We start from the raw sequence: 27,500 nt of genomic DNA, 5'->3' as shown, positions 1-27,500 counted from the left end.
AGAAATGAAATGAAAATAAATCAAATGAAAAGCTGCAATAAACAGACAGAAAGTGGCAAATTAAATTGAACAAAAAGCGTTTGCTGGTGTGTGAGTAGGGACCAGTCCATTTGTGCTCATTCTGCATCTCTATGGTCCATCCCCACTTCGCTCTCGAATCCCATGGTCACAGCGTCAGTGCACTAATACTGCCCTTCAGATTAGCATTTCTGACCAACACTATTATGTGCATACAGCGAGAAAGAAAGAGAAAAAAAAAAAAAAAAAAAAGAGAGAGAGAGAGAGAGAGAGAGAGAGACGGCTTTCACTGCGGCTGATTTGATGTGTGGTTGCGTATTGTCGGCTGGAAAGGCATTGTTTACTCTGTCAGAGCTCAGTCCCCCTGTGGAGTGCGATGTAGCGAGCTCTCTGTTCGGCTGCCAGGGACGAGTAGGTTATCATGGCCCTTTAGCTCGTCTCTCCCATGCATCATTATCCCCATCACCGCTGCCACCCACGTCCACGCCCGCTGCTGTTGAGCAGCCTGTGTTTCCCAGCATGCATTGCAGGCTAATAATATAAAGGCCGCATAGGAGGTCACTGATATGTGACACGAGATTGAAACAAATGTCGCAATATTTTGGAAAATGTTTTTGTGAAAATGTTACGACACGGCCATTAAAACATAAAAACATAGCAGCACCCCAGTGGAAAGGGAAATGTTATTTCTTTAAGTGTGGGGAGAGTATTAGACCTGTGAGGCTGCTTTGGAGCCCAAGGCATGTATGGCAGCATCTGCACCCGACACCAGGCAGCACTCCCCTGGGTAGCGACTCTGGTTCTGTCACAACCACCTCACCTCCCTCAAACACATACACACACACACACGCACACGCATACACAAACGCACGCACGCACGCACGCACACACACACACACACAAAAAAACACACACACACACACACACACACATAAACAGACGCACACATAAACAGACGCACACACACACACACACACACACACACACACACACACACACACACACATAAACAGATCACACACACACACACACACACACACACACATAAACAGACGCGCACACACACACACACACACACACACACACACACACAGACGTGGGGCTCCTGGTGGCTGCTGCAGGTAGGCATCTGAGGGAAAGGAACAAGCTCCTGAAGTGACGGGGGCGTCAGGATGGAACGTGGCGCTCGGTGCGCCAGGCTGCCAGAAGGCTCTCACAACTGTCAGCCCCGAACCCCGCGAGCACGGCAGCGGCTCCACCGCTCCGGCTATCCCTCACTGTCACAGCCGTCTGTCAGCACTCCACATCTACCTCCATACCACAGAGGGAGAGAGAGAGGGAGAGAGGGAGAGAGAGAGGGAGAGAGGGAGAGGGTGGCCTGTCGCAACCTGATGGAGCGTGAACCAGACACAGGGACTGACATTGCAGAGGGAGAGAGAGAGAGAGAGAGAGAGAGAGAGAGAGAGAGAGAGAGAGAGAGAGAGAGAGAGAGCGTTCAAAATAAAAGGGGTAAGAGAAATGCATAGGTAATGGTGACAGCAAAAGGAGCAATCAAATAGAGTGACACAAAGAATAAGGTGTGAACCAGAGAGGGAAAGAAAGAGAGAGAGAGAGAGAGAGAGAGGGAGAGAGGGAGACAAACAGAGAGGGAGAGACAGAGAGAGAGAGAGAGAGAGAGAGAGAGAGAGAGAGAGAACCAAAGAGTGAGTGGGAGAAGAAAAAATGAAAGCAGTGGAGTGTGAGAGAAATGCAAAAAAGGCATCAAAATTGTGCTTTTTTCAAACAGAGGAGGTATAGAGGTGGGAGGGAGGATTAGTTGTGCGATGCTGGCAGGCTTTGTAGTGTGTTCTTCAGAAAAGAGACCAACCTGTGAGTTTAAGAAAATAGAAAAAGCTGCTTCATCATATGAAGAGGGTCTCTGCGCAACATCGGAAGACTACATGTAGAATTATGTAAGGCGCATGTAATGCTATGTCATGTAATAAGCATGTAATGCTATTTGACAGTTGGCCATTAATCTTGTTCTCTCATTTAGATTTGTAAAGCGTCTCTCATTTAGATTTGTAAAGCACTGTAATGCGCTTGTCTCTATAATATTGTGCCTGTTGTTTAGCAATGTAATCCCCTGGAAGGTATTTTGCAGCCAGACATCAAGTAAGCAGAATTTTATATCTCAAGCGCAACTTTATTAAACATCATATTTATTTGTTTCCTTTTCAGAGTTACCCAAAATAGGTTATAGGTAAATGATTTTGCTTTTGTTTTTTGACATTTTGTGTTTCTGAATGGTAGGAAAGGCATAAAAGTCTCTCATTTCTCAAAAATAAAATAATTTAGATAAAATCAGGCAACCAACCACAAACATCAGTTTGTTTTTTTCTTCACATTGGTCAGTTTTAACTTCTCTGAGCAGGACAAATTCTTCTACCAGCAGTGACTGTTTGTGTGTGCAAAGCTTTTCCCCATGTGTGTAAGAAACCTCCCTGCGTTTTCATTCAGCGAGTGTTTGTCCAGTGTTGTCCTGGAAGATTGGAGGTCAGTTGTGCCACCCACGGCCATGAGAAGCCACAGATATATCTCCACGGATGTTGATATTGAACTGGCCGAATCAATAGCAGCATGAATTACGGAGTGGACCGCACATTTACGCCAGCCGTGGTATACAATTGCCGAATGCTGCTCTGGGAGGAATCAAAGCGTGTTCATCTTCATGGATGCTCAATTTAAAATGGCTTGTCTGACTTCTGCTTGACCTGTGAAGAAACTGCTTGGGCACACACATGGTAGTGCCGTTTTGAAAAGTGAGCCACGCCTTCAAACAAAGAGCACTTTGATGTGGAAAGTTTTTGATATGTTTTCACCCAGTTTTGGATCAGCTTACTGGTTGTTGTTGTTACGAAAATTGCTCTGGTAACTCGATAGCGCTGATGTTTGTGTTGTGATGTCTAATTTTAAACACAGCCATTGATTTTTCCCCCCACTGCTTATCTAGCCTTTTCCCCTCTGTTGTCTTGGCTTCTCGCTCCTCATTAAAATCTGAGGTGGTGACCTTAGCCATACCTGTGGTCAGCTGGGACCCAAAGAGGAAGCAAACAAACAAAACAAAGCAAAACTCGCAAGGTCAGCAGCCTTCTCCAAGCAACCTTGAGTTCTCCCCTATGAGCAGAAAACGCTTCCCCGCGGCTCTCATCCCGGTCCAGACAGACACCTTACCACCGCCCAGCGTCAGCGTCAGTGTCGGCGAGGCTCCAATTGATATGTCAGAGCTGAGTAAATCCTCAACGCCCCTGACAGCTCTGACGTCTTCCAGTCTCTCGTGTCCGCAGGGGTTCAGTGGCCTCTCCTAGGGAACTCGATTAGCCCCCCGCATACCTCGAGCGCTGGGCCCCTGGTATCTCCCCTGCACATCTTCGCTGTGCGTGCGGACTGGCAGCGTGCTCAGATAACCAGAGGTGTAATATATGCAGTGCCAGGATAGCATCCTCAGCCATCTCAGCCGAGCAGACAGCAGATAAAATTATAGGCAGTGTTTGATGAGATCTGTTTGGGGGACTCGGTGTTCAGGAGGGGAAAAGGAGATAAACTGTTTAATATACGCTCCTGTTAAATGGGTCCTGGGGTGATTTGGGCTCAATGGTGCTGGTGGGGATGGCGAGGTATTGCGGTTGAGGTTGAAGAATCGGAAGGCATGAGGTGGGGGGGGGGTAGGGGTAGTATGAGATGAAAGTTCTCTTTTTGACACTTTGCGAAATTGCATACGAGTGTTGAGGCGATGTCAGACTTTTTTTCATAGTGTCAGAATGGAAGCATCACTGGGGACGGTTGCCTATGGGGACTGCACCCACGGTACAATATCTCTATCTGAGGCCGGAAATGAATTTTGCTGAATTGAGGTGGGGACTGCAAGGTCTCGGGTATTGGCACTGTCCCCTGTCATGCGACTTGCTCATGATATGGCACTTCGATGTGATTGGTGGCTTCAATGATGACTTTTTTTAGACTGTCCTTCCGTTTGACATGGGGACTGCGGAGGGCTGGGACTGTGAGTTGACTGCAGTCATGCTGCCACCCCAGCCAGCCAGTCAGCAGTTGCAGGGGGCTGTGAAATTGAGTGGCTGGGGACTTCCCAAGTTCACAGAAGAAAAAAAAAATCTGTCCCAAGCTTGGTACTGACTCCCCTTTTTAACCTTGCTTCACTAAAGCACAACTAATAGATTTAACCTCTGAGCTATAACTAAGGTCAGTCGGCATTAATAACCTTCTCCAACCCCCCACCCCTAAAAGAACCTTAACTTTGCTTGTCCACCAACCTCCAATTGCTCCATACGATAAGGTGGACAAGGTGGGTGGGTTCAGGGGGGCCCGCTCTCAACGCTCCCCACTAATTTTCCGCTCAGCTGGGGTCCACAAGCTGCAGGGTGTTGGTAGCAGTGGAGGATGGGGGTCAGTTTTGGATGGGCAGAGGGGCTGCTGGCCCTAAAGGCAGACCCGATACGCTTCTGCTCCCGTGGGGATAATGGGACCAGGGTCACTGGGCTGGGTAATAACTCCATCCCAGTCTCCTGCTCCTACCCCAGCCTTAATGACACCAGCCGCCATGCCTCCGTAAGCACGAGGAGAGGGGAGGGGAGCGTGTGGGTGGTGGGATGGGGTTGGGGCACATCGGACGGCTGGAAAACCTCGCTGGCCACTTTGGGTCCTAGTCTGAAGTGATCACTCAGCTGGGGCCGTGGTGCTTCTGTGGTCCAGTCGTCATCATGGCGGTTGACTACTCACCTCACCATCAGTGGTACTCTGACACTCTTTTAGAATGGCCAAATCAAGATCCTCCTCCTCTAGCTTGTGTTTGACCTGTACAACCTCTTTTTGTTCTATTTTCCAGTGATTCAGCGTATTTCAACTAAACACAATTAGATGTTAATGCGTTATTATGGATTGAGTGCTAAATGTAGGCATGTCTATGAGCAAAAGGCAGGAATAAAGGATGTTTAGATTATTTTCGTCCAATTAGGCTCTCTGCTCTTATCTCAGCACACACACTGCACACTTGAGAATGACGGAAGTTATTGCCTCAGAGGAGCTTACAGTGTTGGAAAATCGGAGCGCTTACCAGAACTGAGCCTTTTGTTTCAGGTTGAGACTAACAGGTTCACAGGTGGATCTGTTTGCACAGCTGTTGGTCTGTTTATTATGTACGTGACTGCCCCGAGCATTGCTGTTTATTTTGTGTGCCTGTCACCTCTTATTTTGTTTGGGTCAAGCGCATGGAGACACTGTGGTGTAGCTGGAATGACAGCTGAGAAAGAAGCAGTGAGAGAGAGAAAGAGAGAGAGCCGTGTAGCTTTGCGTCTTGCTGATGGCATGGTGCATGTCTCACTGCTCGCCGCTGGAGGAAGTTAATAGCTTTCATCCCCCCCCACCCGCTTGACCTTTCCCTCCTGTGAGCATTAAATATGCATTACACCTCAAGTCCCTGTGTGAGCCGCTACACCCACACCAGAATCTTCCGGATCATCTCGCTGCCACACACAAACTTTTTTCCCATTTACATATTATTGACTTTTTTTTCTCAGACTTTTTCCTTGTGATTTGATTTCAGTGAGCGGCACGCTAATGCTAAAAGCTATAGTTGGGTCTCGAACTGAGGAGGAAGAAGAACCCCCAAATGCCCCTGTTGCTTGAAATGAGAAAAGACGAGGCTAAAATCCAAAGTTAATTGTGTCCCATAATCAAAGGGCTGCAAGAAACAAGAGTGGAGATTATTCCCAGTCAAGGCTAATCTTTTCCTTCCAGGGGGGTTTCAAAAAATGTGTCAACGCCATTTAGTAACTTAATGTTTTTCTTGGCTGTTTATGTAAGTTCAAATAGATGTTTGATGTATAATTGCATCTGAGGAAAAAAAAGAACATTCAAATCAAGGATTTATTACAGTGCTTGCTAAAGTGCCTGTGCTTTAAATATCTACCATTTCTGTTCTTAACCATGGGCTAGCATTAATCATTCATAAGTGTAACATTACCAGAGTGTGATCACTGTTTGTGTGGCAGGGATGTGGTCATGACCCCAGGGTCACCTTGTGCACACGTCAGTCACTGAAGCATGTTTACCAAGTAGATGTTTTCCAAGTAGAACCAAAACATTTCACTGCTCCTCTGGCTTATTGATATTTATGGACTAGTATTTGATAATGTCCAAATGTTCCATTAGAATGTCATTGATGCACTACTCCGTCACTGTTCCGGCTCAAATGAAGATGAATCGCCCTCCAAGTAAGGCTGATGACAGATGATGCCGTTTGACACCGGTTGTTTGTGTTATCGATATAAATTGTTCCACAGAGACTCTGCCAAAAGCTTAATAAGAGAGAGAGAGATGATATTGAAGAGCTGTCTGCTATTTCAAAATACTCATGTGCACTAGGCTGCAGTAAGTTTTAAGATAGTGAACTCATAGCAGCACATACTATTTGCCAATGGAGTGAGGGAAGGAGAGAGAGAGAGAAAGAGAAAGAGTTGGAGCCCTTCTGTCCCACAATCTGCATCCATCATAGGAAACATATTGGTTCTGTTATCCCCCACTAACCTCTTATTAGAGCTCTCTCTGTTAGCCTCCCGTGGTCAATGGCCCTGTCTGAATTGCTGCCAGAAAGCCCCTCGGAGTAGGCTGGATCTGTCACAACCAGAGGCCCACGAAACACTGCTACAGACCACCCTCAGGGCCAATCACATTAGCCCAGGAGCAAAGCATTCTGTTCTTATTAGCTCTCAATGTGTCAGTCAAGTGCTATCGCTGATGTTAGCTTTGGGAAGTTAGCATGTTAGCTTAGCAGCATAGGAACTAGTGCTGATTGGATTTGGCAAGTATCATTTCAGTGTCTGGGTTATGAGAGTGTAACATGTGTGAAGATACAGCTCTAGTGGAGATTACGTTCTGCCTTGTTTCATCTGCATTCAGCCAATGGCTACATTTGGACATGCTGTGGTAGTTAATTAGATGCTGAGTGATTTTATTCACTGGAGCTGATTTTGATTTGTTTACTACAAGCTCTCAGGGTGGTAGCTGTTTAATTCTCAAATTAAAGTGTGCTAAATATGAAACGGGCCAAAATATTTACATTTGATAATGTAAATTAGTTTTTCCCCCCCTCCTTCTGCTATTGGTCTCCATGTTTCTACGGAAAATATGGGTTACTATGCCACAGAGACAGAAACCGGCGGAGAGGGGGGTCACTGTGAGTGTAGAAGAGAGAAAGAGAGAGAGAGACTGAAGAATGGAGGGAGAGAGAGAGAGAGAGGGGAGAAATATAGAGCGCGAGTGCGAGAGACACCATGGGGCTTGTCTGAGGCGCAATCTCTGCCCACTCCCCCTCTGATTGATCCCTTTGATGTGATTTCAGCATGTTCATTATTCATCAAAACAACACATTCCTTCATGTTCTGGGCACATTTGCATAACGAGGGAAACAAATTGGCCCCCGGTCGCCTAATGGAACGGTTTACTCTGCTAATGACAGTGCTTTAAAGAGCCTGACAGGTTTGCTTAGGAACACTTATCAAGGAGATATTTACCATTTTATCAGATATTGGGGAGACTGAGTGTTTCAAAGGACCAAGAGGGGACTGAACAGGCACAGCCATGAAACACACTGGTGCCGATTCTGGCAAACAGCTGCACATTACACAAGCGTACACTTAAAGAAAGTCACACTCTATATATGTATATACTTATGCACTCACATTTATTACTTTTTTTTAACAAACAAATAAATCACATTTACAGTTCATACAGTTAATGTTTCAAATGTATCTGACTGCAACAAATGTCCCTCACACAGATGGAATGGGCTCTCTCCCTCTTTCTCTCCTCCACTCTCCATCCCTCGCTCTCTCCTTCCACTTCTCCCTTCCCCCTCCTCTCTTTATATGCCTTTCTATCTATCTCCATCCCCCAATTTACAGGGGTGCCTCTCTCCTAGATGGCATCATAAACTGGTTTTTACAGTGTTCTCAGGGCATTGCATGGGCCCTTGTTTATTGCCCCTAAAAGCCCCTATTGCCCCTATTAAATAAAAATGCACTCGCCCGCCTCACAAGTGTCGCAGTGCCTCATGTCACTATCATCATATCAATGCCCTCCATCTCTTCAACACGGTGGGACTCCAGCTGCCGATAGCGGTCATGCCCCCTAATGGTTAAGCTAAGTATTGACTCTGAGTCAGGGGAGGAATGCCGTGTGAGGTGTGCAGGTATGTCAAGCTGCTCCGACGACCGGCGCTGTTTTCTGCTGTTTACTGAATAAATGGTGGTATGAAAAGTCCTCTGTAATCAGTGGGGTTTTACTTTGAAAAGAGATTTATGGGGGAAGTGGAGGGTGTAGCTGGATATGACACTAGTGGGGATATTTTTTTCAGGGCTTTTTGACAAGTGAGCAAACAGCATGCTATCAAGCTGCTGTCACTTTACAGTAAACAACAGAGCTGCTCTCCCTACTCTTAGTTCTGCATAGTAAACACAGAATCTCTCTCTCTCTCTCTCTCTCTCTCTCTACAGTGGTCTTTCCAATGCATAGCTAATTATTCCTCTCCATGTTGCATGCATGCAAACACACACACACACACACACACACACACACACAAATGTATGTATGTATGAAGTATTGAACCATGAAGCACAGGTATGGTTTGTGTGTGTGTGTGTGTGTGTGGTATTCTGCGAGGCCTCCCTTATTAAATTGGTGGGAGAACATGCAGACAGACTGACGAATGGCGCTACAAAGGCAGCAGCTCTGATTAAAGCCCTCTTAGACCTGCTTAGCAGAGGAGCACAGAGAAAGAGGATGATTGTTGCCTCTTCAATCTCCACGTTCCCTTTCTTCATGCACAGGCAGATTATTCCCCTTCCATTCTGCCGGCAGAGTTCTATACACTAGGCTGCTTAACTTCACAATGCACACACACACACACACACACACACACACAGACACACACATACACACACACACACAGACTCTCATTTTCTCCCTCTCTCTCTCTCTCTCTCTCTCTCTCTCTCTCTCTCATTCCTGCTTGCTTTTTCATTTTCTCTCTCTTTTTCCTCTGTTCCTCCCTTTGGTGGAGAAGGCTTGGCGCTGGTATTACTGTGTCACAGCTGTCACCAGTTATAAACTCCCTTCAGCCCTCCACGGACTGTGCTCTCTGTAGATTTGTGGTTAATTGCTGTGGAAGTTTGGTTGAGCCAATAAGGATTTGTGTGGGATTGTGGGGGGAAAGTAAGTTATGAGGCGGAATTGCTGTCAGTAGCACAATGGAGAATCCAGTAAGAGCAGTTCTGCTACGATTCACAAGTCCACCGCACGGCCTTTGAGGGCTTTTCTGTCTTGGGAAAGTCGGTGGGAAAAATCAGAAAGGGCTGTTGAGAAGCTAAGAGCACCGGTGCAGTAGTCACAGAGGTAGTAGTAGTGGGAAAACCTCAGAGGGTCTGAGCAAAAATATTTTGAGAAAAACAATGTCTTTGTTATGTCTGGAGATTGAGATATTCCCCAACATGTCTTAATCTTTTCACCGCGCCAGCCAAAATTCCCGTCTGAATTCAGTCGCTTCAACAAGAGCTTGGTGTTTACGTTCTGTGCATATACCTTAACAGCAGCCAAAGGTTAATCAAGGAACATTCTGTTTGCTTAATGTGACTGTCTATTAAAGGCAGCCTCCAGTAAGCCTCATCAGAGACAGCGCATGGGGGAAACCTAAGCCAAGAAAGCCTCCCCTGGTTGATGTGGGGTTTTGGGAAAGGTCCACTCACCAGGCGCATAATGCAGTGTAATGTAACAGATTAGTCCAGCTGGCCCAGGATTAAGCCCGGCTCTGCCGCCTTCCCCACCTGGGCCGGCGCTGTGCGCTGAATGGGCCTCATTAAGAGCTCCGCACAAAGCAACAGCCTTGTTCCAGGTCCCCGAGGAGCAGTTTCTGCTTCTTGCTTTAATAGTGCACCCATTGTTTTTTTTTTTTGTTTTTTTTTTTAACGCAGCCCGGGGAACGAGCACCCCCAAAGACTGCTGTCAAAAGGCCGTAGGGTGCGTAAAGGATAACGCTGCTCAGAGAAATGTGATAAGGTTACAGAGTAGTGTTTCGTCCATCTGCACTGTACCCTTTTTTTATGTCTTTTATTTTTTTCTATTTTCATTCAGCTACTCAGTTTAAAGCACTTTGAATCGCCAATGTGTATTGATTGTGCTGTATAATTCAATTGCCCTGCCTTATGTGAAATTTGACTTGTTACTGAATTTTTTTCTCCCTTGATTGTGACAGCCTGTTCAGCTGGAAAGCGAGCCGTGTGGGTTCTAAACACGATCTTCCATGTTCTCTCTTGTTGTGCAGGTGCACCAGGAAGGAGAAATGCGAGCGTTCAGAAGAACCCCGCCGCTTCGCCTCGGACATCAAGCAGTGTGTGCGACTTAGTGTCCACCCCAACAACATCTCGGTCTCCCAGTACAACGTCATGGTGAGTGTCACTCAGCCTGTGTAGCAGATGCCACAGTTTTCGTACTGGCAGAGGTCACACACACTTGCAATGTGTACAAACTGGTCAGCTACAATACAGGAACCAATTATCCATATTTTATGGACACATATGCATTTACATACATTTCGTCAGTGCTAGTATTCTATTGTATGTGTAGCGTTAAGTGCAGAAGCTTATATAGATCAGAGGCTCATCTATCTTTGAGTGAACACATTTTAGTCACATGACTACAAGATGCTTCATTTCAAACTGAGTGTAAATGACTCATAGCACGTTTGAATGTTCCACCACTTCAGCAGAGGACAAACCATAGAGTGGCTGCAGAGATTCAATTGCAGGTCAAGAGTAAACATGCTCTGTCCTTTGTTCCCATGCTTTCTAAAGCAGAAACAAACAAACCTGATTCTTAAGTGCTTTTGAGAAGCATGCCTAAAGGCACAGGTATTGATAATGTGTCTTACTAATGCAGTTATACAGCCCATTCATTCTCTGCTCTGGGCATTAATGCAATCATTGGTCCCTACATGCCTCCGGCCTATATGGATCTATCCAAGATGGCTTGAATGATTTCAGGCGAATTACGTCATGGGGTTTGCACGGTGAACTAATATAAGCTTTTGTGACTCACAGACTCGTTCAAATGCACTGACTTAATTTATGCCATCTAATTTATTTACCCTTTCAAACAACAGCTTAAGTAAATAAATGAGCAATCAAGGCCATTTTTTCCCAAATGCACTAATAACATTAGTTTAGAGCCAGAAGATTCTATCAGTACTCTTCCCTCAGTTATGTTAGTGCGACAGTACGTTTGAGCAGCCTGTTTCCCTGCTCCGTGGAATGGTCAAATCAGGGCACCCAAATGGTGGCAGCCTTAAAGGAACCTTATGTAAGAAATGTATTTCAATTAATCATAATATGGCCCTGATATGTCACTAGACATTAAGAAATCATGTTCATTTCAAATCACTGACAACAATAGTCCGGCCAGGATATTGTCATTTAAAAAGTGAAGTTGCAGCCCTCAACTGATGTTGATTTTGTCATGTTGTGTTTTGGCCTGATGTGCCACCCTCCACCTATCTACTAATCACAAAGTCAGTAGTGTTTCGGCATCTGGGTTGCCAGCTCTGCCAGTCAGGGGGGAGGGGGAGGGGATACACCGCTCTACAGTAATTTGAAATTGATTGCAGTACCAGTTTTGGCCACAATCTTACATACGGTTCCTTTAACATCAAAGCATCCGAAGGCACCTGCCAGTCGGGCGCAGGGAGGCTGTGTTTTTAGCGGCAATCACAGAGGACATGGGCTTAGTCCACACGCCTGTATTAATCCTGCCCCTCCCTGCCACTCACCGTCTCCTTGATGTGCCCGGGCCCTCTGCAGTCCTGCAGTGCTGTCGTTGCTGCTGCTGCTCTTTTTAATGTGTGCCTGTAGACCCTGCCACCCTGCTCCAGTGTCCTGCTGCTCTAAAGCCCATCAAAGCAGGCCGCACCACTTCCCCTTATCCCGCGTGTAATCCGCCGCCTCCCCCTAACGCTCGCCATCAGATTACTGTACCTCACCAGGCCTGACAAGGCTTCAGACAAGTCCATTTTGATGGGGAGGGCGGGCAGGGGGGAGGACGGTTGTAGGAATATAATCACGTTTCGTCGGCGTGTGCTGAGATCTACTTTTCGACAGTGCTTATAGTAATTTGAGTTATTTGATGTTTTTTGTTCTTTTCATAGTGGTCTCTTTCTTGACTCTCACTCGTGTACTTGTTTGATTCGAGCCTGGGTTTCTGTGAACACGTGTGTGTGTGTGTGTCGGGGGAAGGGTTTGATCTCATCTTTTATTGTTGAATTCCATTAACCACCATCGGTGCGTCCCTCCCCCCAGTAGCCAACACGGCGTGGTGAATTTTAAACCAATCTCATTGGCACACTATACTAATGCTTTCTGTGTGAAGGATTGGAGCACCTCTTCGGATCTGCGATTTAAAAGACGAACATGAATTTTTCTCATGGGCATGTTTAACCTTTCCCACAGACCAGCTAACACCCAAGGCAGCGCCGCAGATTTCACTGCCAAATTGATCACAGAGCATCTGCAGACAGGCAGCATGCTCCTTAACCTTTTTTGTTATTAAATGTTTGTTTGAGAAGATAAACCTAAAGCCTCCCTCCAGAAGCTAAGTCTCGAATGAACATTTTTAATTTTCTCAAACCCAAGAAGCTTCATTTTTTTTTAAAAATAAGAGAAGAAAACAAAGAGAGGCATCTTTTTTTCATGCACTTCATCAGCTCTGATTATTTTTTCATTTATAACGATAATATTAATAATACATTAATAATAATAATAATAATAATAATAATTATTTGTTTTGAGAAGGCCTACTGCTGAGCCCTCAATCAATACACAGAGAGCAGTAATGGAGCCTCTGGAGTCTCCGCACAGACAAGTGAAGCCACAGCGCCTCCACAGCGTGCCCAGGGTTGTAAACCTGAGACTGTTACCGGCAGCTCCGATCAATGGCTGGCACTCACCGGTCAGTGTGGAGAGGCCGCCCTGAGTCTCAGGCGCAGGCTTTGGCGCACAGTGACTCGTGGTCAAGTGGCATGTGTAGTGGACGGCTCGCTGGTGTTGGTCGTTACTGGAAAGCAAACAGAGATGAAAAAAATCCATAAATGAAAATGAGCATTTTTCGCTGTCAGTTAACTGAAAACACGTGTGTCTGAGAAAATAACAGCACATCAGACGGAGGTCGCGACTGAATGCTGAGTTGTTTATCTCGCGTCAGGCTTTCATTTAAATATATATTGATTTCATTTGCTGCTTGTGAAAACCTTTTTTATTCAAGTAGTGATGGGAGGACAATAGGGTCTGAATTTGTGCTATCAGTCCCTGGAGGCAAAAGATGTCAAGATGTAAGTGTGTCTTTGTGTGTGCGTGTATATGTGTGTGTGTGTGTGTGTGTGTGTGTGTGTTTGTATATGTTTTGTGTGTACATGAGGTGTTTCATTTTGTTTCCAATTCAACCCTTGCGGCATAATGAAGCAGTTGATGAATCTACATTTAGATGAACCTGGGCCATCTGATCAGTTTTGATCCACTGCTTTCTGCTCTTTTCGCCATGGCAACCTACAGAAGAAAAAAACTGACTGACAGGGACAACATATGCAGCAGGCGATTCTCCAAACCACAACAAAGCCTGCATTGGTGGAGCACACATGCAAATGGAATTGAATAAAATTCCCCTCTTGTGGCCCCTCTCCTCCTCCAAAAGAAAAGGAAGGTGAGAGAGAGAGAGAGAGAGAGAGAGAGAGAGAGAAGAAAAATAAATGAAATCCCAGACTCAGGCAAGCAGTCGCCTGCGCATCCGTGGGCTTTAATGGGAAAGGCTGTATCTGTGGCGGAGGCCTCGTCCTTTTCATTAAACAGCAATATAAAAACAGCTCAGGTCAGCCGTTCTGTGGCGCGCCGTGATGTGCTGGATGTTTCGGCCCACATCACAAATGTAATGCAGCCAGCACCGGAATCAATGCCGGGCCACTGCATTCCATCAATATGTATATTTGGACTTGACCCCTCTTCACCTGCGTTCACTCGTTCACACATGAACACTGACGTATCCTCTCGCTCTCTCTCTCTCTAGCCCCAGGTTTCTCTTCTTCGTCCCTTTCTTCTCCCTCCCTCGTTCTTCGAGCTCAAGGAGAGTCTGTTTTCTCATCGCGGATGAGGGTTTTTTTTTTCTCCACACGGGAAAAGCTGCTTACAAACAGTCTCATGCATTTTTTCACCTTCAACCACAACTTCTCTCTCTCTCTCTCTCTCTCTCCCTCCATCACTAATTCTTGTTCTTGCTAGTGCTACTATGCCCCCCTTTCTTTCTTTCTTTCTTTCTCTCTCTTTGCCTTCCGCTATCTGCGTCTTCACCTACAGTCTGCAGAGAGGCTGGTCATTAAATGGAATCATGGGTCTTGCTGGCCTGGTCTGTGTCCAGGAGATGAGAGCCATGAGGCATCCCTCACCACACATGACAACACACACACACTTCATACACACATCACAAACATACACACACATACACACACACACACACACACACACACACACACACACACACACACACACTGCACGCATGCACATATATGTGCGTGCACACACACACACACATACACACACACATACAGTACACACACACATACAATACACACACACACACACACACATACACTTTACGGCCATTCACACGGCCATTTGGCAGCATTAATGTCAGAGGCCTGTGTGTAATGGGGCTGCGGGAGCTCCTTGATGGACGCGTTTCGCCAGCACGGCTGTCACCTCCGCCACCTCCTCCGTTACTTTGATGTCAGGCTGCAGATGGCCTTATTTTTGCTAAGAGGTCATTAGCCCACTACGCCGCCCGAGACACCAGAGCACCAGGGCCCTGCATTAAGGGGCCCTCAGGAAGACCCTCAAACACCTAAAGAGGTTTTTTTGTCCCTCGTTCACAGCACTCTTTTTCCCCCTCCTTTCTCATCTTTTCAGGAAGACTCATCTCTCTCTCTCTCGTTCTCTCTCTGCTCTAAAGTATGGCGAGCCAAACAAACAAATCAAAAGCCTGGCCAACACAGACACCACCCATTCAGTTGCACATCGCGCTATTGAGTCAAGCTGCGCTAACCTAAGACCATCGCGCGCTGTCCAATGTTACAACTGCGCTATCGAGTTTGGCCTCCCATACAGTACTAAAGGTAATGTTGACCTTTGCTGACCTCTCCTCCTATGTCTTTTCCCCCCTCATCTCTGCAGCTGGTCCTGGAGGCCCATAACGTGCCCGAGCTGTCTGCTGGGGTGAACTGCACCTTCGAGGACCTGGCGGAGATGGACGGCCTGGTGGAGGGCAACCGCATACGCTGCAGCTCGCCCACCGAGAAGGACGTCCCTCGCATCGTCATCGACCAAGGTAACGGAGCCCCGCCCCTTCAACCCACCGCCGCTCAAGGTCTTTGGACCGCATTGGTGTTTTGGAGCACAGTACCAGTGACTCTGAGTTCGAAGATAAGAGGTTTGCATTTGTATCAGAAAGAGAGCGTGAGATAGAGAGATGCAAACCATGACAGTGAGAGTGACAGAGACACGAGAGAGAGAGAGAGAGAGAGAGAGAGAGAGAGAGACTGTGAATGTCAAAGTCCCCATTCCTATGCCGCTACCTCAGCTGAAGCCAATATTTTGTTTTGAGGACCTTTACCGGAGAGGACAGCCACCAGGTTTGTTCTAGTAAAGCCCCTTTGCTGCTAGCGCGTCAGTCAGTCAGTCAGTCAGTCAGTGAGTGAGCGAGTCAGTCAGTCAGTCACTCAGATGTGTGCGGTTGTAGACTGGCAGGTCCTGCCGCCGCCTCTCCAGTCCTGCTCTCCCAGAGCCCATTGGCGGGGGGATTTGAGGGAATTTGGGGCCGAGACGAGTGATTGAATCCCTCTGGCTGATGGTGCTCTCCACGAGCGGCAGCCGGCGAGCCTGAAAACCGCTTTTGACAGCATTCATTCTCCCCAAGATAAGGCCCAGTCAGAGAGAGAGAGAGGGAAAGAGAGAGAAAGGAGAGAGACAGAGAGAGAGGTGAAGGAGGGATGGAGGATGGGAGGTGGGGGAGAGAAGGCTCCTCTTCCTCAAAAGTGCCTCTTTTGCTCAGCATTCTTCACTCTCCACTCTGCAATCCATGTCTGCTCTCCTCCGCCTCATCCTCCTCCTCCTCCTTGGCTCTTTCCATCTCTATTTTCTTGCTTACTCACTCTCTCCCTCTCTCCATTCATAGCTCAGCTGCTTACGTATTCTGTGCGCCTCTCTCTCTCCTTTATTCTGCCTCTTCTCATTCTCTCGATTGCCATCTCTCTCTCTCTCTCTTCTTTTCTCTCCCTCCTCCTCCTCCTCCTCCTCCTCCTCCTCCTCCTCCTCCTCTCCTCACAGCCCCCTCGTCTTTCTCCTCCTCCTCTCCTCCGCTGTGGTTGGTTAACCTCGGCATAATTGAAAAGTGCTCACATCTGGGCCGCTGTCTGGAGGCTGGTAATTTTTTATAACGCCGCCACGTTGCTCTGCGCGCAGATAATGAAGACGCCGACGCACCTCGCTACGGCACGCGTGAGAGGGTGGGGTATTACCGCTGAATACTGCTTTTATGCCCCACAATCCTCCTGCCGCAGGGCCCATATTCGCCGTGGAGCAGAGTGCGCCCCCTTCTCTCCTCCCCCACAGCGGCATAAGGACAGCCGTTCATTTTGTTCCCAGCGTTTGATACCCAAAACAGTTGTTTCAGTGTTTCAGTTCATTTATAACACCGTGAAGATTAAGTGAATGTAGGTTATTGTCGGCACAGGGGGCTTCTGCAATGGCTGTATGTGCTGAGGAACAAACAAAAGGTGAGAGAAAATTGGCCGTGGCTGAAATTCCTTTTTTTTCCCCTAAGCCACAAGGCCTCTTGTTGGTAGTGAACGTGCAAAACCGGACATTATGTGAATTAGCAGATGACTGGCTGTGGCCGGCCTGAGCACGAGCCCAGCTGTGTGCCTGCGCAAGGCTCCACGTGAATAATAACACCAATAAGGCTGGCTGGAGACGGACTGGAGGCAGCCAGGACACCATGAAATTACAGCTCTTAAGTACCTGCTAGGGCCCAGTCGCGCGCTCTAAAGCAGCAGAGCTCAGTGACGCCAGGCGCTCCCACACACACACACACACACACACACACACACACACGCACACACACACACACACACACACACACACACACATGCACACACACACACACATGCACACACAGAAGATATATTCTTATACACACACCGATAAACACACACACACAGATGTGAAGTTAATGGAGAGTGCCAGCCCGAGGGTGAAGAGGGGTATTTGGGACATTTGTTCTGCAGCTCCCCCATATGAAAGTCATAAAAAACTGTTGATGCGGTGGATATAAGCTCACGTGGAGTCGGTAGGTGGGGTGTGTGTCGGGGGGGGCAGATATACCCTCCCCCCAGCCTTGGTCTCCCCATATACACAAAAGCATCATGGGGAAGGTCATTTATTAGCCTAGCCAGCCCCCCCCCTGTTCCTTTCATTCTCTCTCGCTTTCCCTCTCTTTTCTCTCTCCTTTTCTCATCCCACTCTCTCCACGTCTCACTCATAGCTGTCATAGTCACGAGGATGGTGTGTATCCCTCCTTCCTGAGTGTCTCATTAGGCTGCGGCCTGTTCTTCTGGCCTCTTTTGGGGTCTAGACAGAAAACAGAGACTCCAGACATCAAGGTAGCATTTAGGTGCGCTAATTAGGACAGATTTGTTGTCAGGCCACCTTTTACAATGATTGATGAATGTTTCCCCCTTTGGTGATAAAGAGAGAGAGGGAGAGAGAGAGACAGACTGAGAGAGGGAGAAGGAGGGAGAGAGGGAGAGCAGGTACAGCAGAAAGTTGGGGATAGAGAGAGAGAGAGACGGAGAGAGAGGAGTGTGCTCTTCTTTTGAGCGGCGTGTTATCCAAGCCTCCCTGATGAATTAAACATGAGTTCCTTCATTAGCCCAGACAAAGGGACATTGAAGATGGCTCCTCTGTGCAGTGCTTCGATTAACTTGTACAGGTTCCTCTTTTCATCCTGCGTCTCCCCATCTCTCTCTCTCTTTCCCTCTCTCTCTCTTTTGCTCTCTCTTGTTCTCTCTCTCTCTCTTTTCTTATCTCTCCATTTCAAAGGGTCTTTGAAAGCCTCGTGCTGGAAATGTTTCCATCCACACTGATTTATCCAGATAGCCCGTATTGTTTGACACGTCGGGAGACAAGGATGGAGGGAGAAACTCTTTCAAGAGCACCTTCACCACCATCACCTCCAACTCCACCTCCTCCCCACCTCATGTCCTTACCTATGGTCTCCGTGGTGACAGGGCCAAGCATTCGTTATGATAGAACAGAAAGAAAAAAATCCATTGACCTTTCCCCTCTTGAGCGTGCTTTGAACTTGCGTAATTGAGCCACTTGAGTGTGAAGCTTGGTTGTAATTTACCCGATGCGTTTACGCCGCAGCGAAGGGAAAGTGAGTCGAGCGCTTTGTGTGTTTCACACTGCGCGTGTCCTAGAGCGTCGCGCTGTGGAGTGTTGGCAGCACCTGATAAAGGAGCTTGTAGTCAAGCTGGGCGCTCAGTTGGCATGGCTACCACATCCCGCTGCAGCGCTCAGTGGACACGTGTGAAATCGCCAGCTTCCCACTCTCACATTTTCTTATTTTTTTTCCCTCTTTGTGTGTGTGTCTGTGCATGTCTTGTTTGTGTGTTTGTGTGTGTGTGTGTGTGTGTGTGTGTGTGTGTGTGTGTGTGTGTTCTCCCGCTTAGGAGACCATCAAATTGTGCAGCTCTACCTCAAGTCAAAGGAGACAGGTTTGGCCTTTGCCAACACCAGCTTCGTCTTCTACAACTGCAGCGTCCACAAGTCGTGAGTCCGCATTTTTACCATATACCGTTTGCAGCCATCTTTGTTGCTTCGAGAGACAATGTTTATGTGTCCCATATTGAAATGACCTATGTTGATGTGTCAATTCTGCTTTGACCACTCGTTCACTCGTTTTCTTTCTGTCTTTGCCTCACTCTCTCCTTTGCTTGCAGGTGCCTGTCCTGTGTTGGGAGTCCGTACCAGTGCCACTGGTGCAAGTACCGGCACGTCTGCACGCACGACCCGCGCACCTGCTCCTTCCAGGAGGGCCACGTCAAGGAGCCCGAGGTGAGTGCTGCACAGCCAATCACAGACCTGCCGTTCCTGAAATCGGCAGTCCTGATTGGCTGGCAAAAAAAATACAGTATGTTCCGCCCAGGTTCAGATGAGGTCAAGGCAACACGACGGGCCTCTGACTCCCCCTGATGAGTTCACTTTCACAAATGCCCTCCAGCCACACGTTTGGCAGGCGGAGCGCTTTGAAAATGGGCGCGGAGCGTTTCCCCTGAACGATTTCCCAGAGGCAACTTAGTCCATCTAAATTATCTATGGGCGCTGTTGGCGCGGCGTGCGGGCGACGGGCAGGCGGGTGACTTGCGACGGATTTATCAAAGGGTGCTGCGTGGAGTCCTGGGCTTCCCACCAAGCAGAGCGAAGCTGCTCCACTGTCTCTGCATGTCTGGGCGTGGAATCAGTTTTTTTTTTTTTTTTTTTGTAATTCCCGTTTCTGCCTTGGGGAGAAGCACACTGTGCCGCTACCAAAGGAGACAGTACTGAAACTGAGGGTGTTTTGACTGACTGCGGAGCTGCAGAGATGCCAAGCCAACGACTCCTGTATTGTGGGTGACGAATTCCTGGAGTTTTGTAGTGGTTTGCCCAGTGTGTGCATTTAGTATTTAGAATCACTAAGAAACACACATGACCCACATAATAGATCACACATAGTAACACACATGTTACTAAGACACACATACACACACACACACGTAGTCTATCTGTCTTTCTCACACACACACACACACACACACACACACACACACACACACACACACATACACACACACACACACATGTGCTGGCACCTTCTGTCCCTCAATCTCCCTCCCTCTCCCATCTCCCATATGCACACATATAAGCACAGAAACATTCCCCTGCCTTTGTTCTGAGTCCATTAGCGTTGCCATAAATCTCCATGGGAGTTCTCAGCTAATGCCATGCACGTTTGCTTTTACAATTATCATAGCTTCGTGGTGGTCAATATTGACTGGGGTTAATCAATGGGATTTCCTATTGTGTGTCCAACAAGCAGCCAAACAAAAGACTGGCTTGAATATTAGCACATTAATGACATATCCTGGCCTGTTTTTGTTTGACTGCTTTGTTAAAAGGCAGGTGTCTTGGTTGTTTAATGAGTTTAATTTGGATTTAATTAACCTCTGGATTCGCGAGGTCCACGTCTGTCCTCACGTTCTGCCAGCGGGGAAATTAATGATTCGGGATGTTTACCTGCGTCAAAATCCTCGCAAGACAGGGAGGCAAGCAAAAAAAATCAACTTTGCTCAGAGAAAATGAAATGACCTTTCCTGGCAACCCCCACTTGCAGACGCATTTCCGTTTTTGATTCCAATCAAGGGATTTTATTCGGGACTGTAGGGCCCGGGATAATCCACATGCTCAAAATACGAGCCCTCCCTCTTAACTGAGCCTTCGTTTGCATTAAGCATGGAGTCCCGGAGAGTACAGATGCTCCACAACAAAGCGTCCCGTTTCATCACCCAATCAGTGCTGCTCAAGCAGCCATTTTGTTGCTCAACTGAGAAAGAAACAATTCAGTTTTTCGGAGCTGTATTAAATGGTGCGATATGAAATGCTCTTCTAGCTATCTACAACCACTGTTGTAAGCGTTAGCACCATAATAAAGTAATGTCATTGTGCATAATGCTCTATTATATAATATATATTATAACTACATCAATAGTGTAGTAATAATAGTACACTAATAGTAGTAATAGTACAGTGTTTATCATTCATTCATTTGTTTATTTATTTACATTAGCATACAATAGTAATAGTATTGAGTAATTGTAAGTTGCACCATCAGAAGAAGCAGGTGTAAACTCTGTTTGCCAGATGAGTACTATTTGCTCCTCCCGCTACCCTTCACGGTAATCCCTGGCAGAGGTGTGTGTAATCAGACCCCCTCAGGCTGAGCCGTGTCCCTACAGCGCTCTAGACCGTGGCTCCACGCCGTTGACCCTGTTACCAAGATGGCTCTGGCCTCCTGCACATCTTCCTCTGATTACCCCTGGCACCGGGCAAGCGTGACCAAGCCTCCCTTTCACCAGAGCTGATGCCTTGTCCTGCCTCAGCTCACCGGAGACTTAGAGAGACCAGAGGCCTTCATTTATGACTGACCGCAGGCGTCAGAGTCAGCATGAAGCGCTGCTCTGGCTTGGCTGACTTGAATGCCAGCCTTTTAAGAGCCATCGACAGGTATATGTCAGGTTGGCCCATCAACATCATGTGCAAAAAGAGAGAGAAAGAGGGAGGGATGGAGGAAGAAGAGAAAAGAAAGAAATGCAGGGACTGGAGAGTGAGGGGCAATTGACTGTTTGATTGAGAGCTCTCCAAATGGGCAGAATAAATGCTCTGAGCTGAAATGAGAGGGAACGCGATTCAAGGGCAGGTTGGGGAGAGGAGAGGCAGACAGAGGGGGAAGATAAATGAAAGAGAGTGAGAAAGACGACAGAAAAGAGAGAGAGAGAGAGACAGAGACAGAGAGTGGAGAGTCTTTGCCCAGGGACATGGTTGGAACATGAAACAGAGCCTGGTTGGAGGGAGGCCTCTGATAATCGCCCACCAGGTCTGCGAGCCACTAACTCACTCTATCTCCATCGCGCCGAAAATGAGAAGATTCTCCTCGCCTTCGCACACGGATGTTAGGCGCCTCTAATTATGGGTCTATGCTTGGTCTGTGCGTTTCTGGTCTTTCTGCCACTCTCTCTCTCTCTCTCTCTCCTCTCCCTCTCCTCTCTTTCTCTCTGTATCACTCCATCGTCCTCCCTATCTCTGTCTAATTCTAACAAAGTGTATTTTTCCTCATCGTTTCTATTGAATTATCATCTCTCATCAGGGTGTTAGTCTCACTCTCTCGCTTTCTCCTGGGTGCTCTGTCTTCGTCGCTCTCATTTCTCCATTCTAATTAGCCTTCCCTCCATTTCAGCTGGATCGCTCAGATAATAATGACAAGGCGGTTGAGTTGCACAAATCTGTGATTATTAGATCTGAATGACTTGTCATCACCATCATCATCACCATCATCATCATCATCATCATCATCATCATCATCATCATCATCTTCCCTTTTATTGTCTGCAAACAGATAATCATGACTGTGTAAACCTCTAAACTGAGGGTTTTTTGAGTGCCAGACAGAGAGAGGGGGAGAGAGAGAAAAAGAGAGGGAGAAAAAGAGAGGGAGAAAGAGAGAGAGAGAGAAGGAGAGAGAGAGGGAGAAAAAGGGGTGAGGGATTCCGCCAGTGGTGTGTCTTGTTTGCCATGTGCTTTTGTGTGCTCCTGGTTTGTTTTCCTGTTCCACCCCTTCTGTTCTGACTCAAAACGTCGGTGGTGTTCGGTCACGGTGTCAACATGTTCAGCAGAGCAGTAAACAATCGCATTGCACTCTTTGTTTCCCTCGCTTCTCCACCGACTGTGCCTGTCTGACAGGGGAGCTCAGGGGAGCTCAGGGGTGTGGGGTGGTGCGGGGTGAGCACCGAAACAGAAGACTGGACGTGTAGGTGCCACCGTGTGCCACGGCCTTTGATGTGCTACACTGTCTGGGGTTCAGGCGAGTTCACGCCGCTGCTTACCGATGACTCATCGAAGTCCGTTCTCAGTGGTGGACTCTGTGATGTTTAATTAATCACTGTCTGACAGCAGATTTGTGTTTTTACTGTGTCCGTAAGCAGTCGTCACTCATTTTTATTTAGCTATGAATGGGAGAGTGATGTATTAGTTCCTCCTGTTATTTTCTCTAACAAGAAGAGAATGGAATTCTCTCATACGCCCTTCTCTTTATTCTTGTTTTCTTTCAGTCCATTTTTTCATCCCCTCCCTCCTTCCCTCCCTCCTTCATCGCCTCCCTCCTCCACCTTTGTTATTGTTCAATCCATTTTCCATTTATTGTTTTTTTTCTCTCTCATCCACTTTTTACTCCCCCTCTACTTCCTACCTCTTGTGTCTCTCCTCCTCCTCCTCCCCCTGTCTCTCACACTCTCTCCATTCCTGGCTGTAAAGACTTAATAACCTGGACTGACAAAACAGCTCTAGCAGAACACTGTCTCTGAAGACTCCATATTAGAGCCTTCCAGCCTTCAATTATTCTGTTGTTATGCCGGGAGTCAATCACTCTCCACATAAAGCTGCCATCGCGGCCGTCTGTGTCCATCAGAGAGGGGGGGGGAGTAAATCCGAGGGAGCCACAATAACTGGGGTAGGGGTGGTGTGGGTGGTGTATGCTGAAAGATGCTACTGTAGCGGATGGAGTGCTATGAGGGATGTAATGGCTGGATGTGGGGTGGGGGAGGGGGAGTTACTTCCTCGTTATTCGCTTTTCACTCTTGGGGGGGCAATAAACGCGTACACATTACATCAGTGTAACTGGAGCATAAATCTGGCGCAGAGATCCAGTAGAGGATACATACACGAGACCCCCAGCTCCCCCCACCTGCATAAGAGATGAGCCTTGGCCTCAGAAACACCTTGAGCCGCTCATGGCCCTGTCATAGAGCTGTTAGTGTTTTCCTTCCAGACGGGATTTACGGCGGATAAAAGAGAGGGATGGGAGGGGGGGGGAAGAGGAGGAGAGAGAGGGAAGAGAGGGGAAAGGGTTAAGGCGGAGCTGGGCCCTCTGGAGATCCACTAGGGGGGTTATTCCTCAGGCGAGGATGCCTGTTGTGCTGACAACAATGCCTTTTTCGATGACTTAACTACGTAGACGGGGATTCCAGGAAGCGGGTTTCGTAATTCACCTGGGTATGTTAACTCAGGTAGCTTAGTTTTTAATTGTATAGTTTGTGTTCAGAGAACTTAATCCCAAGCTGTCCAAGGTGTGCTTTGCACGAAAGCAGTTGTTGGCTTACTTTTTTTGCCGTCTGACTGTGTTTTCCAGAACACAAATCCTGTTACGGTTAGCGAAGTTGAATTTAGGCCTTACATACTTACAAATTTCTACAATAAATGGTGTTGTGTGACCAGTCAATGAATAGACCATCAATTTATAATTCAGGGTTTCCAAACATAATCATCTGCACTTAATGGGATACATGTCCTCATTAGTGCCAATGTTAAAAGCACAAATAGCCTAAACAGGAAAGCTTTCCACAACATTAATGTGCAGGTAATATATTGCCATTTATCTCCCTTTTTCCTCCATATTGAGTATTGAGTAAAATTAATATGATCTTTTCTTGGTTAGTTGATGATGTGATGCATCAAAAAATTATTAGCATTGTGGAGGGAGGCTAAATGGCCAGGGTCTATTCAGGTGGCTAGGATACATCAAATCTTAAGTTTGGGTAAGATAATCACATCATGAAAATATTTTAGCGACTGAAACCTTGTTTTCCCCACTGTAAGTATGATATTATATTTCTATGTGCAATTGCAGGACAGTTTGAATGGTACCTCCTTGGGGACAGATGACATGTGTACCCACACGGACTCTCTATCCTGATCCTGAGCCAGGGCTGCTGAGTGGGCTTAACCTGGCTCTCAGCAGGGCCAGGATGCGGATACAATTGGCCTTTGGCATCCTGAAGGCCAGATTTCATTGTGACTCATCCTGCTGCCACTTTGACAAATGAAGTGGCAACAGATCTCTAAATCACTTTTTAAGAAATAGATATTGTATAAGCATAATAAACACATATGGCATGAATGTTATTGTTTTTTTGTTTATTAAAAGAAAGTTAAATATCACTTAAGCATTAGGCAATAATAATATATAATATTATTCTCCATAGACACACATAGGGCTCTCACCTCAAGTTGATGCTCAAACAATTCAGCTTCTTCTCTCTAACAGAAATCCTTTTCCCTCCATTTTGAGACACAAATAATACACCTTCAGGTTACTTCTCTGAAATTGTCTCTGAAGATGGATCCTATTCAGCTCAATTTGCTGACATCTAGGCTATAGCCTCAATCAGTTGGACAGAATTCAATTCTTGAATTCAATTCTTCAAATTTGTATATGAATACATGTATATTTCTAAATCATTCAGCGATAGACAGTAACAATTGAGTGCTACTATGAAAGCCAATAGTTTGAAACACTCATATCAATGCACATACTGTATAGTCTATGGGCGGACTGGCTTACTACAGCTGTACAAAGGTCACATCCTGATGCAAGATCTATACACACGAAAGCACCATCCAGGACTGTGAAGGTGATGAAATGGTAAACGCTAGCTTGTCGAAAATAAAGATCACCATAAAAATGCTACACAAATACACAAAGACTGGGGCTGGTGAGACACAGACCATAGAGAGGTTGTATATCTAACACACATCTGTAATAGATATACACAAGAGAAATCAAAGGTATTCTCAAATGTATGACAAACATAGGAATTAATATTAAGAATAGCATTGAGGACCTGGAAGGTGGTTGGCTTAACCACGCTTTCTGGAATTTGTGTGTGTGTGTGTTTATTTGGTGTATGTTTGTTTGTGTGTACTATGTGTCTGCCTTGGTTTTTGAGTGTGCATGCGTATGCAGTGAGTGTGTGAATTATGGAGGAGCCATTGCAAGGAGAAATCTATGTGAGAAATGATTGAAATGGGGTGGAGGTGTGTGTGTGTGTGTGTGTTGGGGGGGGGGGTGCAGACTGCTGCTGCGAGTGAAATCTGAAATTCAAAGTTCTCCGCATTCGCCCTGTTCTTGTCAAAATGAAAGATGATGAGAGTGATTCTGTGTGCGGTGTGACTAGCGCTGTTTATCACTTCAGGTCGCACCGACAACGACAGCGGTTATTCTGCGGGTGTGTATGTACGTAAAAATGTGTGTGAGTGTGTGTTTTTCTCCAAAGGAACCACTTTCAGCCCTTCAAATATTGTCTGCTGTCAGTTGCAGCATTTCAATGTGTCTCACAAGAAATACATTGCATCTTCACTGTCCTCTAAGCCTGTGTATTTTATCACCGTACCTAGTTCTCACAGCATAGCGTCACTCTGCTAGCATTCGGCTGCATCGCCTCACATTCCCAAAAGCCCCGACCATTCAAAAACCTGCTCAGTGGGACATGAGACCACCCAGGGTGTGCCCTGTCCGCCACCTATGTCCGCTCTGACCCCCACCACCTACCAACCCTCTCTTCGTCTCCTCTACAGAATAACAGCCCTTTCACTTTTGTCCCTCCCGTGGACGGCCCTGGCAATTATCTACAATGACTTCGTTTTCTGTTTTTTTTTTTTTTTGGTTAATGGTGTCATAAATCGCTTTTTTTTCATATGCAAAGTAGTCAGTCAGTCAAGTCAAGTCAAGTCGTTCCGTAGCAGTGGCGTGCAGATGGACTAATGAACTTCAAGTGCGCGTTATCGCATCGTGACCTCCGTCACTGCTGGGGGAGGAGGGGAGTTTGCCGTCTCGGGCCCCTGCCTTGAGGAATGGGGTCGCTGGGGTGGCGGAGGAGGTGGCGGGCTTATCAGAGCTCCCTCTGCGGACCTTATCAGGGCCAGGAGCTCAGTGGAGGAGAACAGCGTTGGGAGAGTGATTCTTCGCTTTTCCCGAATGAGAAACTCAAGTTCACGGAAGACTAGAGACTTGATGCCTATATACTTTAGTGCATTTTGCTAAAAAACATATATTTAAGATGACTATGCCTATGGAATCTAAGATGTTGCTTTCTGAAACACAAGTATAATTGGGTATTGAATTATGCCACACTCATGTATGAGAATGTCATTTGACAGAAGGCTAGATACTGATGATGTACACTAACTGAACAGGTGCGTTAAAGGTGTGTGGTTTCTCCAGGAACCATTTAGTAGAAAGGTATGAATGTGTTTACATGTTTATCCAAGACATATGTGTTTTTCGGTTGTTAACATTTAAGCAGATTGAAGCCAGAATAACAAGCCAGCGCTCAAATGGATGACTAAGGCCTGCATAACTGTCATATAAATACTTTCAAACCAGTGCACCATATGGCACGCTCTATACCATGCCCAAGGGAATTCAGATCCAATGAACATAAACTCAAAAGCTATGGCCAGGTGGCGTGATGACTCAGCCAGTGTATTCTCTGCTGGGAAACAGCAGATTGGTTTGTGTGAATTTAAATGCTAGATGTACTGTATATGAATAGGTACAGTTACAGTGAGAAACAAGGTTATTTGTCTTGTCACAACAAAAGACCCCAAACATTGTTCTTCCCTAAAAAGTTTTAAATACAGGACAAAAGAATCATTTTAAATAATTATCCACTGAAAAAGGAGGAAGAAGTATGT

At 46.6% G+C, this 27,500-nt stretch overlaps 1 protein-coding gene across 1 annotated transcript in view; it reads left to right on the top strand.

Annotated features, from left to right (window-relative positions):
* plxna4 (plexin A4) overlaps positions 1–27,500 on the top strand; it is a 260,400-nt gene that overhangs the window by 171,126 nt on the left and 61,774 nt on the right. The window contains 4 exon segments of the mRNA XM_048268791.1: positions 10,391–10,514; positions 15,333–15,486; positions 18,890–18,989; positions 19,160–19,274. Coding sequence (XP_048124748.1) covers positions 10,391–10,514; positions 15,333–15,486; positions 18,890–18,989; positions 19,160–19,274 — 493 coding nt within the window.

This window comes from Alosa alosa, chromosome 17 (assembly GCF_017589495.1).
Source record: "Alosa alosa isolate M-15738 ecotype Scorff River chromosome 17, AALO_Geno_1.1, whole genome shotgun sequence".
Classification (NCBI taxonomy): domain Eukaryota; kingdom Metazoa; phylum Chordata; class Actinopteri; order Clupeiformes; family Clupeidae; genus Alosa; species Alosa alosa.
This window is presented reverse-complemented; position numbering and strand designations above follow the sequence as displayed.